At 36.2% G+C, this 17,049-nt stretch overlaps 2 protein-coding genes across 2 annotated transcripts; both read left to right on the forward strand.

Moving 5' to 3' along the window:
- The first annotated feature begins 1,960 nt into the window (after nucleotides 1–1,960).
- LOC141950633 (parvalbumin beta-like) lies at nucleotides 1,961–4,304 on the forward strand. The gene is given in 5 exon segments (XM_074885741.1): nucleotides 1,961–2,066; nucleotides 2,757–2,889; nucleotides 3,672–3,727; nucleotides 3,730–3,780; nucleotides 4,279–4,304. Coding segments are annotated over 5 exon segments (327 nt in total). The 5' UTR covers nucleotides 1,961–2,005.
- Nucleotides 3,711–15,814, forward strand: LOC141950632 (parvalbumin, thymic CPV3). The gene is made up of 6 exons (XM_074885740.1): nucleotides 3,711–3,780; nucleotides 4,279–4,328; nucleotides 12,940–13,007; nucleotides 13,370–13,502; nucleotides 13,930–14,039; nucleotides 15,574–15,814. Exons 3-6 carry the CDS (start codon nucleotides 12,947–12,949, stop codon nucleotides 15,597–15,599), a joined length of 330 nt encoding a protein of 109 aa, XP_074741841.1. The 5' UTR covers nucleotides 3,711–3,780; nucleotides 4,279–4,328; nucleotides 12,940–12,946; the 3' UTR covers nucleotides 15,600–15,814.
- The last annotated feature ends 1,235 nt before the right edge of the window (nucleotides 15,815–17,049 follow it).

The following is a 17,049-nucleotide window of genomic DNA, read 5'->3' on the forward strand; positions in this document are numbered from 1 at the left end:
CTGGACTTGACTGTCTTTGGTGCCATCTACAGGCAAACTCTGGTCTGTCACAGAAATACTCAAAACTTTTATCGATAAATGCTTGGTAATCTCTATGTGGTCTTCTCACAAGGACTATTTTTTGAATATTCAGTAATTCCAATACAATTATCAGATCCTCTCTGATCCCAGGCCATAATCTCAATTATTTTCTAGGAATCTGAAAGAAAGGCAAAACTAGATTCCCAAATGGAAAGACTGGATCATTTAGTTTATAAATCCACCATTTCAGGATTTAAAATGCCTTTAAAAGTAACTTGCTCCGTTGATCTTTACAGTCCAGAAAACTTTGCTTTCACAATGTTCCATTTACCACACAGCATGGGTTTAGAATAATTTAGTTAGCGCTTCTCATAAGCATTCTTCTCTTGAAGAAATGATCAAAGGAAACTAAGATGTGCAAGATGAGGTTTTGTCTGTATTTTCATGTGTATAATTTTTGAAAGAAAAGACAGCAGCTTTATGTTATACTGACCAAGTGCTAGGCTTTATTTTAAATGTAATGGCATAATTCAAATATTATTTAAATCTACAATGATAACTCTGTGCACATTTATTACGTATGTGTGGGTGTGAAATGTTCTCCCAATGGTTTTTCACACCATCAGCTGATTTCAGCCATTCTTGAGGCCATTAAGGTCCAACAGATTTCATGAGGTAGTTGAGTGGAGGATCCTATTGATAACCAGTAAGAGAAAAGGTGCACTTTGATCATAGCTACTGTTTGAATCCTTACAGGAGTTTATTTTTTCAGTGCAGAAAGAAAGAGCCAAATATCACATATTTCACTGCTCAGTTTCACTCCTTACCATTAGTTGATGCATATTCCTGTATGCTGCTGAACAACCGACAACCTTCTAAAAATGGACACATTTATTATGATGATTTAAAATGTGCACCATGCAATGAATTAATACTGAGCAAATGTCCTCAATATTAGACTTTTACAGTCTAAAGTACATATTTCAGTAACTGGGTAATCAAAGCTTATATAGCAGTTTATTAAAAATACTTTGGTCTGATTTAAAATTAAAATTTTTATCTGTGAGATTCTACTTGTATGTCAGATATATCTATTACAAATTTATCAGTATTAGTATTATTTGAAGACTATTATTATTTGAAGACTACTGAGGGAGTAAAGTTTCATGGGTAATTCCTATCAGGATCAGGGCCTTAAAAGTCAAAGTCTACCATGAAGATGTCCATTTGTTGCTATCACTAAGCAATTAAAAAAAATATTTTTTCATTCACAGATCAAAAATCATTCACTAGACTAAAAGTAGGTGTAAGCTGAGAGGATTTACTTTGTATGGCACTAAACCTTATATATTTTCTAAAACACCACACACATTCCTTTGGGATATAAATATCAATGTGATTAGCTAGCAGGTCTTCTCAGCCACAGTAACTTATCCCCTGGGGTATCTGAGCCACCACGTAGCTCTAGGAATTCTGTAAAAGGTTGAGAGGGCTTAACTGAGGTCTATGTAAATCATTACCTCTGTCATTTGAAAAATAATTAAGTCAAGAGGACTCTGCAAATCTTTTACCCTACAGTTTTTTCTGTTCTTGGCTTTGGGAATACTAAGTGTCAAGGTGAGTTCAATCTTTCCTCTGGAGCTTTTGAAGACATCGCAATAATCCACACAAAAAATGCATGGAAATAACCAAAGATCCCCAAATGCTGTGCAGTTCTACAGATACGTTTGGTTTTGTCCTCAGCTTGTGCACCTGAAGACTTAACTAGAGATAACAGCAAGCCAGATGCACTCCATGTATCTGAACTAAAGGATGGAACAGGTGGATCCTGCAGGGCAGCTCCCCTGGCTTGCCCTGGGACCTAGGTTGCAACTGCCCCACTAGTCAAACTTGGCTCTCCTTGTGGGGCAGCATCAAAGGCTGATAGAGCAAGATCAATATGAACTCTACCCAATAGTATTTTTCATTTTACAGTAGCTTTGACATGGCTCTTTCTGCTGTCCTGACATAAGCTGAAATTGCTGCTGGCCTACAGAGCTCTCAAGGTAACATTTACGTTTTAAATTTGGGGGTTCAGTTTATTTATCAAATTCCTTTGTCCTCACTACCCCACTACCCCAACATCCCAATTCCAATGGAAACAGAAAAGGCTGAAAGGATGAACTAGACAGTAAAATATTGATTTCCTCTTCAGGATACATGGTAAGATGTTCTTGTTACGTCTGGTTGCTAATTACAGCTTTAATTGTTTTATCAAAAAGAGGAAAAGGAGGCAAGGTAATGGAACAGATGCAAGTTTTAATCTTTGCCAGCCAAGGTACAGGCACCCATCATCACTTGTGCATTGAAGCAATTTTACATATGAAAAAATCCAGAGCCTGGAAGCCTGTTTTTTTCAGAGAATAATAATAAAACTGCTGATTTCAATACAAGCACAATATTTATCCTCAAGTTCTGTGAATTTATTTTTGGGTGAACTATCTATTTACAAATGTATGTTCTTGCATGATGAAGACCACATTCAATATTTATCTTCCTAGGTTTGAGAGATCATTGATGGAAAAAATCCCATTAATCTGAAATAAACTCAGGAAAATCAAAGATTGTTGATTGGGGCTTGTAATGACCCTCACTGTATTGCAAAACAGTTTGTTGCTTTTTGACGAAAAAGCTTTTTTTTTTTTTTTGTTCCAGATCTTGAACTACTTTTTTTCATCTCACCCTGCTCATTTCAGCTGCTCATTCATTCAATTACAAAACCATTTTTGTCAAAGTGGGTCTCAACTCCAAGTCCAAAGACCAGCTCACCAAAGCCTTTGGAATTCTTGATCAGGACAGGAGTGACTTTACTGAGGAAGATGAACTGAAGTAAGTAAATAAATAAATGAGTAACCAGCAGGCTTGTGTTTCATTGTCTAAAAATGCAGGATAAGATCAGAAATACTCCCTTTCCTTCTGTCTCTCTAGATGAGAGACAAACCTGTGAGTGTGTGTACATGTGCACGCACGTGTGTGCGTGCTTGTGCTGAAGGACCTGCAAGACAAATAACAAAGGCTGGATCACAACGACAAAACACTCTAATAGCACCGAAAATACTTGTTTCATGTAGGGATAACTGACAGACTGTGAAGATAAAAATAGCAGTTCTGCTAGAGTTTGCTTTTTATTATTGCAAGATTTTTTACTAGACTGAATTCAAAGGGCTATTTTTCTCTCATCTTTCTATCATATGAATTCTATCTTCCAGATCATATTCATCTGGCTTTGAATTTAAAAAGTAAAGTCAGAAAAATTCTTTCCACTCTTAAGAGTCTACATCTTAGAAGAAAATAAGAAAGATAACACAGGAGGGAAGATGAATCCTGCCATTATGGAGTCAGTTTTAATTTTGCCTTCTTAATCTAATGAAACCAAAATGTCATCAAGGATTTTTACATGTTGTGATGCAACATTCCCTTAACTTTCTTACCCTTACTCTCACTGAAGTTAGAGGAAGTTTTGCCCTTGAATTCAAAATGATTTACAAAGAGCTTTTGAAATAGTCTCAAGAACTGAATCAGGCGTAGAATCTTACAGCTATTACCAATAACAAACTCTATATGCTTTCAGTACTGAGTATGTCTCACTCATTTGTCCTCTCACCTTTAACACTTTTCCTGCAGAATTTCTCAGCCAGTGCCAGAGCTTTGACTGATGCTGAGACCAAGCATTCCTGGCAGCAGGTGATAGTGATGGAGACGGTAAAATTGGAGTGGATGGTAAGACTGCCTTTATTAAACAGAATAACATCTGCCTTTGAGACTTTCTAATGACTCGCTCTAGGCAGCTGCCCTGCTCCATACACTGGATGTTATGGATCTGATTCTGTGGGGCTCAAATCTGCTCTGTATTGTAGAGAGAATCTAACACAGGAGCTGGTCTATATTCTGCCCTTGGCTACAGGTGGTCAGTCCCTTTTTACATCTACAGAGATTTTTGCAGGACTGGAACCTAAATTGATATATTTATAAAATTTCAGTATATAATTTCACTGCTTTTTACCATTGAACTATGGTACAATGTGACATTTAAATGCACAGTTCCTCTGTCTTAAGTATCTATTATTATGAATATACAATGTGCTACCTTTAAGGAATGATTATCAGAGGAAGTATCATTAGTTTCCCATTTTAACTCTTCAAATTAAGAAAGTACTTTTTTGAGTGTGCAATTACAAAATGTGGTCCCATTTTATTATTCTTTTATTTGTTTTTCAGGGTTTCAAGCTCTGGTCAAATCTTAACAAGCAGTCAAGATAAAGACCAAGGTATCTGTGCCATAAACAATCTCTCCTATTGCAAGCCTACTATGTATTTACACATTTTGTACCCTGGAAGGTCATGAACAATTGCTGCCAAGTGATTTCATATTGCTGGAAAACAAGTGCAAGCACTACTTAAACCACTTTCCCCAGTGCTTTAAGCAGAAGGTCTTTATACAATGGGGACACTGAATTGGAATCCACTCTGCTCATCTGTGTTTTGGGCATCAAAGATACTAGTAAAAATATTAAGAGCAGGAGAAAATAAAGCATCTCTGTGGGACATTTAATTTTCAATATTTGCATAAATAGCTAGCACCTGTTGTAAAAAACTAGAATTAATAAAATGACCAGGTGTAAAACTGGTTATGGTAACTAGCAGTGGTGGTATTTAATCAAAAGGTGTATTCAATGGTTCATATCTTTTTATGTCATTCTTTATGCAACTTATTATATTTCATATAATAATTAAATGGCAGGACCTAGCACTAATTAAGCTGTCAATTTTAATATAAGATCAACCGGATCCAAGATGAATCTAGATTACTGAAAAGCAATACATTCAAAACTCTCCAGGGAATCACTCACCTTCTTGCCCACCTGATGGCACTATTGTTCCACTTACAAGAAGTTAAAACAGTATTCTATCTGCTTGAATTAATTCAAGTCAGAACACTTCTAGTATCCCACATGCCCACTTCTGATGATGACTCAGTTTTCCCGATTAAATCATCTCTGAACACAGAATGCTAACATTTTGTTTTCCAAAGGAGAAAGTTTCCCTATGCCTCAGATCTTGGGAGCAGGACAGAGGTCTCAGGAAAGGTCTGTGGTGCTAGTTTGCAGTCAGGGAATAAATACCTTTTACCGGGTCCACTTTGCACACTGAATGCCCTTTAGTGCCATCCATATGGCACTAAATAATGCAGCATACCAGGCTGTACTTGGCAAGTTGCACACCACGGCACAGAGATACAAAGGAGCAAGACATGGGTCTACCTGCACAGGGGTAGGAGTCAGGAGCCCAGAGTTCCTCTCTCTGTCAGTATGAGACTTGAAGGTCTGCACCCAGACAGCCAGAACAGAGATTCGGTACCCTTTAATCATACCAACATGATTTATGCTAAAATGAGTTCTTGCAAGATCAATGTAAAGAGTATTAATTGTTAGCACAATTCTAAGCTGTTTATTTTGCATGGAAGTCTAATTAGAGAAGATGTGTTTTTACAACCCTCACAAATGTAACTGAAGGCAAAGGAAGATGTATTTTGGATATAGCTAGGTGAAAAGCACTTGGAAAAATCAAGTCCCTGATGCTCCATAATGGAAAACTGCGGCATGTTGCCCCAATAATCAGTGTTTTGCTGCTTTTCTCCATCTTAAAACTGAGGGTAACATAACACCCACGTCTCACAGGGTTGTAAAAACAAATGCATAAATGTTTGTGAGGAAAGTATCATAAAATTAAGACCTCCATAAAAAATCGCTAAGAAATAAATCTTTTTTCTTCACAGACAGATTGAAATAGCAAGCTGGAAATAGGAATGAGGAGAATGCAAAATTCTGAACAGTTGCTCATAGTTGTTCATGCAGCTTGTGCACTAGGTTAGGGTTCTGGTTGGAAAGTAAGAGTGTGATGTCATTGTGATCTTGTCATAATAGAAACACACACAGCAATCAAATTGGGTTACAAAAATTAAATAATTGCTAACAGTACCTAACTAGACACTACAGTGTATGGGGGTTTTTAGGCTTATACATGTGATAAAAATAAACAGATATCCAAACAGCCTTTAAAAAAAATCTAGATGGCTTTAATCATCCAGAACATTATATTTCCAACATGATAGTTACTCCTATATACTCTTTTTGAAAAATTTGCAACTCTTGGAAGAGTCTGTTCTTGGGCATTAATCTTGGAAAAACTGTATGATGACTGCCTCATACTGTATTTGTGGGAGCTATTTAAGAAGATGTTTCAATGTTTGCAAATCAAAAATCTTCATTTCAAAATTATCTGCTAATGCTATAGTGGTTCTGATGCATAATACATTTATGATAAAACATTATGGAGAAGGAAGGAAACATCAACACAATGTTGGGAAATCATCATATTACACAAAATTAAAGCAATCTACAGGATGTTAATGAATACTCAATAATGTGTTCATGCCTTATATGTTAGCAAAAAATCAATTTCCATTAACTCTAATGAATGAATCAGGCCCTAATATTGTAGAATTTTCCTTAACAGTGAAAAAAGAATTGTCCATCAAACAAATTCACATTTATGGTTTCAGTATCATCTCAGGAGAGCAATAAACAAAGGAAATTCTGAAGAATTGGTAACTGCAGTCTGATTGCAAGGCCAAAAGCTCTCACTATTGTCAGAAAATGCTAGGTATCTCAGCTGATATTATCTTTTATATTTTCACTATTTAATATGGGTCACCTGAAGATCTTCAAGCATCATACCAATATTAATGGCTAAATGAGAGAGAAAGGCACAGACAGCTCAGATAAGTTTTGAGTTAGCAGGCAGGTCCTTTATTTAACCACACTTACTTCCACACTGATTAGCCTGCTAGGTCTACAAATCTAAGACAATTTCACCACTTACCATTCCATTAAGAACAGTAAAAAATTAATGACAGGGTAAGTCTGATATCAGCTTCAGTGATCAGAAAGTTAAGAAGAGCTTGTGACTAGAGGCTTTTTTAGACCTTTCCTTCTTTCAGTATTACCACTAAGCAGACTGGTGGAGAAAATACTGTTTTCTGTCTACAAGAATACACTTTCTTTCTCTTCCTCTCTGTCTCTCACTCACACAGGCTGTCAGGTACTGGGAAATTTCTGTAACTGCCTATCATGTGCTTGAAGAAAGCTCTTCAAATTGTGCCTGTAAGGCCACAGCTGGAAAGAGTGCTGCATGATCATAAACACATTTCCACACAGCTTCCTTAAAGTGAAGAACACTCTTCTAGAATCATAGATCTGGAGGCCTGAGACCATGACCTGCATTCTGCAAGTGTTTCTATCCAACTCTTTCCACCAGAGTCCCTAAGTATGTGGTTGCCTTTTGTAAACAGAATTTTGTCACATGCTTTACGCATGTGTTTTAAGCGCTTGTCTGAATCTAGACACCTGCTTTTCCTTTACTTAGAAGGCCATTTCTGTTAAACAAGTGACTTTTGATGTTTACTTATAAGGTTAACTCTAATTATAGGGTATTTTTACTTTATACTTCACTAAGGGTTATACATCCTCCTACAGCTGAAATTAATGGCAGAAATCCCACTGACACCAATGAGGACAGACAGTGACTATAGAAATAGTTGGAACCACTTCAGTGCTATTTGTTTTATTTTACCATGGCTTCTTACACTGTGGATCATAGTGAAATAAGCCATGTGCAAAAAGTCTTTTGTAACAGTATAGTACCACTGTACATATCTTTTACATGTCACAAAAGGCAGCATACAGATTATTTCACAGACTCCAACCTTAGGGCACAGTTATTAAAATACGCAAAAAACCTGAACAATTTAGACTTTTAAAGATTACTTTTTAAAGATTACTTTTGAAGATCTGACACTGTCTATAATGCTGACAGCAGATAGAAACATCTTAGACAATTATATTTAGGGTCAGAGACAGAAAATTGTGTACTGAGTCACAGAAGCACTTGCAAGTGCATTTAAAGGCAAACGCACAGCATATCAAATGCTAGCAGAGATCTTCCAGGACAGCTCTTTAAGTGAAAAAATATCCTGATCAGACCAATCTCTATGAATTAGTTACACTATTAACCAGTTATATTAGTCTATTCTGCTATCATTTTCAAACAGAAATCAATCTCATTTACACAGAATGATAAGGACATAATTTAAACTGGGGAAAGTACACAAGACATTTCTCCTAATGTGAGAGAAGTACCTGTCTTAGTCTAGCTCCAGACCCACAGTGCCACAGGATGTATCTTGTATCTTGGAGTCTACAGTCCACATCTCTTTTCAGTGCTCTGGGTAATATCCTCTACTTGCTGCAGGGAAAGAAAATTTTGTCACTGAGGCTTCCAAGGCCTGGATTTCATCCTTTATTGTAATAATGCACAGTACCAAAAGAGTCAAATACTAAACCATGTTATTGAACTTCTCTGTTAAATATAGTAAAAGACTATGGTCCAAGCAACCATTCAAATCAGATGCTGTAATGATTCCTATATGATTAAAGCATGTGCCTTAAGAGACACTTGAAGTGGCAGGATATAACTCACTTTGTTGTAAAGGCCCTTTCTAATGATTATAGCTATATTCACATGAAGGTTCTCTGACATCACCACTGAGACATCAACACTAATGATCAACCGCATAGGTTACTGAGTATCTATTTTAGTTACTTCCAAACTCATTACAAAGACAGAATCTGTTACCCAGGATCATGATACAATTGTTCTGGCCCTAACACAACCAGGGCTGAAAGATGGAGTTGTGTGGGTTTTAACAGCTGCTACAGCATCTCTTTACGCTATTGTAGTTGGTCTCAGGTTAACACCTCTCCTCTGATCTCATCTGAGACAACTGCTGATGTTTCTTTTGCATCTACTTGAAGTCATGTCTTTGGTTGATTGCCGCTGCTAATTAACTCTGTACTTTATACCAAACAGAACACAAAGAGTACAAGACTAGTCCACAACCTGTCAATGATTTACCAAAATACAACTTTATTTTGTTTATTAGAGAAGTGAATGGTACTTGATTTGAAAACAGTGGGTATAGATGTTTAGATTCCTAGCAAGAACTTATCAATATGAATGTTCTGTATTTCTCAGAACTACACCTTCACGCTTAGTTCTGGAAGTCTGAAACAACAACAACAACAAAAAAAGGCTTTAATATTCCTGTATATACTGCACATGAAGACACCTTGGGGCAAAACAACAGAGGTGAAGTTACAGAAGGACATAAAAATTCACATGAACAACTCAACAGCACTTTCAAATGTCCCTAGTAGAGCAAAAACCGAAAACAAATAAACAAACAAACAAAAATTAATAGTTTTTCTTGAATTTCATAGGAACAAGTGCTAAACATTCCTGGAAACTGTGCAATACTCAGATTCTGTACCAGATTTTGCACTATTGTTAGCTGTCCGTTACCTAGAAGCTATTCTATATGGTTGAATTATTATGTATTTTCTTTATAGTATTACATTGCTTGTATAACATCTTTTAGAAAAATTCTTTTCTAGATCTCGGTTTTTGAAGCCCTAAAGTGATTACAATCACCAAAACTAACACATATCCACAGAAGTAAGGAAAACAGGCAGATAATTTAACTGTAGAATAGATTATCTACTTAAAATATCCCTTTTATAATATACTCATCCCTGATTATTTCATTCTAATTGTAGCAGAGGGAAACCTGTACTTCAGATGAAGTGTCATTAATAAATAAATAAAACCCAGTAACCCTAGATTCCCACCTGTATCAATATACAGTGACATCAACTTGATTCTGAAATTCAGCTCTTTTAGGCTTTTGTAGACCATCTTTCAGCCAGGATTAGCATCACTTTTGTTGTCAGTGTTGAATTTCAAACATTAAAAGATCCCTTCATAAGCAATAATAGTGAACTTACTGTAGCAATTAGCTCACTTTTATTTGAGATCATATTTTAATATAATACTAATTCTGGTTACTTTACTACTGTTGAATACACACAAAACCAGTTCAGCACCCTGTGTGCCATGGCAGAGTGTATGAGGTAACCAGATGTCATTCTTTGAGCATTTGGTACTTACATGAATACAATGCCTGAATTAGTTGCAGATATATTTTGAGCTTGAGTATTATATGCTTGCCTTGATCTCGTAATTTTCCTCTACTTCATTTCATTTTCCTTATTCTCATTAACTTTTAATAATTAGTTTTGTATGGCAAGTCAAAAATTTAAACAAAGCAAGCAGTTCAATGAGCAGTGTGTAGGAGCAAGCAGAAATAAAGGAAGCCCCCTATAAAGTAACTTCTATGGCACTATCGCAGAGGTCTAAAAAAACCTTTTCTCTAGAAGCATCTTGGCAATAAAAGTGTCAAGAGGAATCAGTAAAACCCCCTTCTGTTCAAACTCATATCAACTTGAGATCATCATAAAGGAGAAAAATCACAAGAGTTCAAAAAGGTACCTTCAAGGATGAAAACTATTTCAGGATGATTCTGCAGAAAGCACAATATGCGCTTCATTCCCACTGCCACTATCTGACAGATCATAATATCATGCAAATCTCAGACAGAAAGCAATATGAATATATAGTACTGAATGAAGAAGATAAACAGAAAGAACACCAAAAGACCTGAGACCAGATCTTCAACTTGTACAAATCGGCATCGTTCAATTTCTTTTAATCAGACAATACTAATTTAGAACAGCCCATGGTTCTTATGTTTAATGGGAAAGTGTTCTTCCAGATTACTATAAACAGTTTTCCTACTGAAAGAGACAGAAGAGAGCATTCTTTCATTACTAGAGAGCTGATATTTGGAATTAAAGTTAAATCTGATTATTTGTGATTTATGCCACCTTCTTTTGCATACAAAAGAGATCACAAAAAAGGTAAAAGTACCATTAAATGATGTCTGCATTTTCGTGTTAATTATACCCTGTATTCCTCTATCCAAATTCAGACCAACAGGTGCTATGGAACAATTGTCATGTTTGATACTATTCTCACTGTCATTAAACCAATCAGGAGTAAACCCACTGTAGTCCATTAACTTACACTAAGGCTTAGCTATATTACTACTCTACTCCACAGCATAATTTGTAACTTTTGCTAATATAAAAAATATTACTTGTTCAGTGTACCATGCTATTTCCATTCACTACAAAATAAAACGATGTGCATGTATTAGGAGAACATTACTTTAGGTACCTTAATAGACTGTTATACAATAAACTCTAACCAAAATACATGTGTTTTTTATTGGTGTTCATCCTAGAATTCTGTCCACATAAATGCCCTTAAAGACGGAAATAGATTTTTTTCTGAGAAGGAAAACCTCATATCTGCTGTTGCAAATTTCCTTAAATTTTTTTCCAAAAATTAATGCTCTTGAAAAATATAATAAACCCCTACTTAGTTCATATTAAGGAAATAGATTTTCATATGAAGGAAATAGATTGTAAGAGTGTGTGTTGTAAAATGTACAGAAATCTACCTCCACACTAACAAAGTCTGATTCCTACAACTTCAAGTAAGTCTGTTATTGATTTCATGTAATTTAAAATATTCAAAATAGATTATTAAGTAGGCCATCTGAATATACATCATCTTCCAAGGAATACAGACAACAGGATTATCTTATTCAGCTTTACCTAGTTTCAGAATTTTGCTGTCACTGAAGGCACTGGTTTCTGTTCTACCCCTGATCAGGGACAGCGCTGTAATTTAGAAAAGGGTCAGGAAATATGAAATGAAGCTTACTGTAGAAAGCTCACCCCAAGGTATAGCATGCTTTCCTCTAGCCTAGTGACAAGTTATCAGAATGACACATTGTCACCTCTGAGCTTTCATCTCCAACTTCCTTTATACATTCCAAAGGATCAAAAGACTTAAGGAAACCAAACTAGTTTCTTTTCATAAGGATTTGACTGCTGGAGTCATCTTCCAATGAGTGACTTTAAGGTCCAGAGGTTAACTGAAAATCTTTAGCATACTTGGAGATTGAAAGGCTATGTTTTGATGACAGAGTTGTACTTAATTAAGAGCAAGCGGATTTATTAAAAAAACTGTTCTTCTTGTCCATATTATCTTAGGATATAAATAGAAAGAAAAGTTTAATTAGTTAAGGAAGAAATTTGAGCTAGGTCTCAAATCAAACATTTGATCCATGAAACAGTAACCTAAGTAGTGGTTATTGTCACCTTTTGAATCCTTTATAAGCCAGAGTGGCAAGCCAGATCCAACATTACTATTTTGCCTGGTATCTCCTCAGCCATTTTTCCTTTACCGAGCTGAGAAAACTATAAAGGTGAGCAGCTGACTTGAGATTAATTAAATGAAATTACTGTGCAGAGCTGCACCAGTAGTAAGTACAATAACCATTGTTCTAAGATTTTTCTTTTAATTGCTGGTATTACATATGGATGGACATTATATAGATAAGTATCAGTTTTCTTTTTATTCTTCAGAGCTGTTGGGGGAGAAAACAGAAGCAAACCTTCTTGACTTTCTGTTTTCCACTGCATATACTGTTACTTATATTGCCAGATGCCATGCATTCCAGTAAGATTAATTATTAGATTAACAGTTACATAGAGTTTAAAAATGTGTTGTACTTAAACAGGATGCAGGTAAATGATACAAACTTGATCATCAACTCACAACATCATTTACGTAATCCATCTCATTAAAAAGTACTATTTCAGCATTGCTATTTTTGAGGAAGTAATGTACTGAATCTTCTGATTTGTTTAGGAATAGCAGCGATGTTGGTTTGATCGATTAGATCCATTTACCCTGAGAAGTCTTGTTAGCCATATAGTATTCTACATATTCTACACAGTATTCTTCATATTGCATTTCACAAATCTGTTTGCAATATACTATTTTGCACAGGTTTAAAATGAGCCTTACAGACTTTCTAAGCCCTTCTGATATTGCTGCTGCTCTGCGGGACTGCCAAGGTGAGAAAACAATTAAAACTAAAAATCTATTAATTTGTGTAACACATAGCAAGTTTAATTCAGTTCCAAAGGAATACTGAAGAAGCACATACTGTAAACAGATTTCTGTAATCTCTTTACTTAGCTGTCACAGTATATTTGTTCATGACTGGTTTATATTGTCAGTTTGTAACTTATCCCTATGTGAGTTTTTTTGATGTTTAGGAGGGTATGGTGCAGTATGGCAAAGCTCATTCTTTGACAGGCTTTATCTATCTTTCATGTTTAGAACAAATAGAATGTAACAAAGCAGCATCCTCAGACCCTTTAGGAACAGTGAACGCAGTGGTCTGGGGTTAATTTATTTGTTAATTTATTTTCAGCTCCAGATTCCTTTAGTCCCAAAAAATTCTTTCAGATCAGTGGGATGTCTAAAAAGAGTAGCAGCCAGCTCAAGGAGATCTTCCGGATTCTCGACAATGATCAAAGTGGCTTTATTGAGGAAGATGAACTCAAGTAAGAATTTTAACTATTTAGAGGCTATCCAAAAATCAGCACTTTTTTCTTTCTAGAATTGTTCTTTAAAGCACAAGTTATGCTAAACATTGATAAGACCTTCAGCAGATTGTGAAAGTTGTATTTAAGTAGATAATCCCTCCAGAGAAAAACAAATTAGCAAATACCTGCCTTTAATGCTCAGTATAGAAAAAGATAACTGCCGGGGCTGGATTTTGGTAGTGGGCAGAATCAGTTGTATCGGGGCTGGACTTACAAAGCAGAAATGTGTATGACTAACATTTAACTTGTCAAACAAAGCATTGTTTGGAGGACTTGGCTATTTTCGTAAATAATTTATTTATAGATACCTATCAGTTTGGTTATACAACCAGCATAAAAGAATAATATTCTGTGAAAATCACAATCAAAGTTGTTTTCCTCCTAGGTATTTCCTTCAGAGGTTTGAGTGTGGAGCCAGAGTGTTAACCACCTCAGAAACCAAGACCTTCTTGGCAACTGCAGACCATGATGGGGATGGTAAAATTGGGGCTGAAGGTATTAACTTATTTATATACAGAATAAGGCTCCTCAGGATGTGCTGTAATGATGTGTCATTCTCTTTTATGTTGATGGTACCTTAATGTACCTGAGTGATTTTACTGAAACCCTTGCAGTAGCAACCTGTTTAAGGGCAGAAAGGTTCATGTCACAGGTTCATGTCTGCAACTCCTTTTGCACGAGCAAGTCAAAAAAATCCACCTAGGCTGCCCTAAGGAACTCTCTCATTGCCACTCACTCACAAATTTCCAGTTGTTTTGAAAGGAACTACCCCTTATTTCTCCTCCCACTTACTCTGCTAGCATCATTTGTAATACACAAATGTAAAATCAAGGACAAAAGAAGCAGCTCTACACAGGAGAATAAACAGCACATACATCAGCTCATTTACAGCAGTTATCTCCCAACAGAAATTCCACTAGTCAGTGAAATCATTCACAATATGCAAGAGCTAGCAGCCCGTAGTTCAGTATTTGTTCCGCATAATAAGAACAGAATGATCAAGTGTCACTACCCGACACGAGATGCCACAACAGGCTCTGTGCATGGGCATGGTTGCCATTTATCTTCAGTGGCAGGCTGGACCAGATAGGAAGGAGCAGCTGTTTTAGGAAGCAGCATATTGCACTCACCCTGTGGAAATGCCAGTGTGATTTAACGGCTGCTCAGTGCAGAAACCTTCTGAGCTCATAATTCTGTATTTCTGTGTCCCACTTTGAACAGGAAGCTCACGCTCACACAAAAGGCTTGCAGCCAATGGCAGATTGCTCCATGAGAGAAGCAAGCTGCCTAGACAAGCATGAAAGGGGCTTAGGGAATAGCACGCAGGGAATGTGCTGGTGTGCAGATTCCCTAGCTCACTGCGCTAGGAGGACAGAACTCTTCTGTTTCTTTCTTCAGAAGGAATTAAATCCAGTTCCTTAGGAAATGTGCCAGAATAAACATACATGATTTATGAAGCAATCTATATACTAATACAGTTGTTCAGGGATGGGACTGATCATATACTCACAGAAGCGAAACATTTGAAAGATCTTCCAAATAACAATATCTTATTGTACAACACAATACTTCAGTATCATACTACATGGAACTGCACAATGTTTTCAGCTTTAGACTGTGCTCCAAATCAATAATTCCCAACTGCAGCAGCATTGCAAACAGCTAATAAGACACATGGACTCACTTTTAATTCCTTTACTTCAGCTCTTAACTTCCTACTCAAATTCTGTATTAGCCATTCCATTATTTTTGCCTAAAATCAGTATTATTCAGAGAGAAGCTAAAACTACCTTGAACATTTTATTATTCCTTAAAAATGTCAACAAAACACTGCTCTTCTATCTGTTGTTTAGAAGAGGAAGTTTAGGCAATGTCTCTCTTCCATACATGTTTCTTCTCCCCTGGTCATCTATCAGGTAATTGTTTTCTGTTCATTTCTATTCTAAATCTCTTGATAAGCCACTAATCTTTTACTCCTAATCCTTTCATTTTAATATTTCTACTGTAAATATTCTCTTATCTTTTGCAGAATTCCAGGAAATGGTGCAGTCTTAGAGGTTCAAAAGGACCAAACAAGATAGAATTGGGATGAATCTGCACAAGACACTCCAAAACCTTGAAAATCAGGAGTCCCTTAATTATCTTGACAGTGTCTGTTATTTGTTCATTGCCTTAGCAACATAATGAAACACTGATTAATGACTTTTTTCATTGTGTGGACTATTTACCATGTTCTAAACTCTACTTTAGCAGACACTTCCCTTAAAAACATCCAATAAAAATTAATCATATACTGTAGCTTGTGTCTGTTTTTCTGACTGCTAAACTGAAATATGTGAATTCTTAAACTAAAAGTGTTAATCCCTCCAAGATCTTGATCTTATCGCACCTTCATATATGGAATGTTTTTTGAAATCAGTGGGAGTTCTGTTTACAATAGGCCTTCTGGATTAAGCCTGAAGTTCTCAAAACAGTCAGATCTTCATCAAAGACTAGGAGCTCAGATGTAGTTGTAAGGTAAGTGAGGATAAAATCTCTCATTGAATTCCAAGTGAAAAGCAGTCATACGTTTTGCTTAAGAAGTGGTTTCTGCATGAGATTTCACTCTTTCTGCATGAGAGTTTCATTAGCCAATTAAGAGAACAAGAAAGTAAAAACCACACGCTTTCCTGCAGAAAGAATTAAAAGGAAAGCCTATGTGGACTTGAGGTTTCAGATAACTGTAAGGTTTTAAAAAGCAGAGGGGAAGAAAAAGGTATCTTTGTGGTATTTTCTAGCTTTTTCAATTGGGAGGACTAAAAGTGTGGAGGGAGAATTTGTAGAACTGCATGTTGAAGAAGCTCCAATGTACTCTACCTGGTATTTCTGGGCTATGTCTGCTGTACTAAAAATGTCCTTCATAAAAACATCCATCTCTGGGTTTGCTGAAGAAATGTCTTTTTATGAACAATTCAGTCATTAGAAAAGAGAGGTGTTCAGATGCTCTTATGGAGTATTTACATATTCACTTGTTTTCTCAACACTAACAAGGGCTATATACTGCAGTTCACACACATGCAGCTTGCAGGAGTCACTAGAACACAATAGAAGCCTTTTCAGCAAAGTGAATGGTTTAGTTACTGCAGTTTCAGTGCATTTCTTCCTTTGCTGCAGATGACTACATTCAAAATTAAGTGTATTTTTTTCTTTTCAAACATCTCTATAAATACTGGTAATCGTGCAGAAAAACACCCAAACCAGAGCTGAATTGTTTATGAGATAACCAGCTATTGCTGGGAAAGAGACTAAAGAATCTGAATGCACTTGCAAGAAGGAATGTATATCTTTCGGAGCAAAAAAGTCACAAAGTCCATATGGCTAATGCTTTGATATGCTGGGCCCTTTTCTCTCTTCCAGTCTGTATTTTGCAAACCTAACAAAGCAGTCATAGAAAAATTCCTGTTGGCCTCAAACATGTTCATCATTGAAGCAAAAGCAGTTAAATAAATTAAAATTCTCCTTTACT

The sequence above is a fragment of the Strix uralensis genome, chromosome 16, assembly GCF_047716275.1.
Source record: "Strix uralensis isolate ZFMK-TIS-50842 chromosome 16, bStrUra1, whole genome shotgun sequence".
In the NCBI taxonomy this organism is placed as follows: domain Eukaryota; kingdom Metazoa; phylum Chordata; class Aves; order Strigiformes; family Strigidae; genus Strix; species Strix uralensis.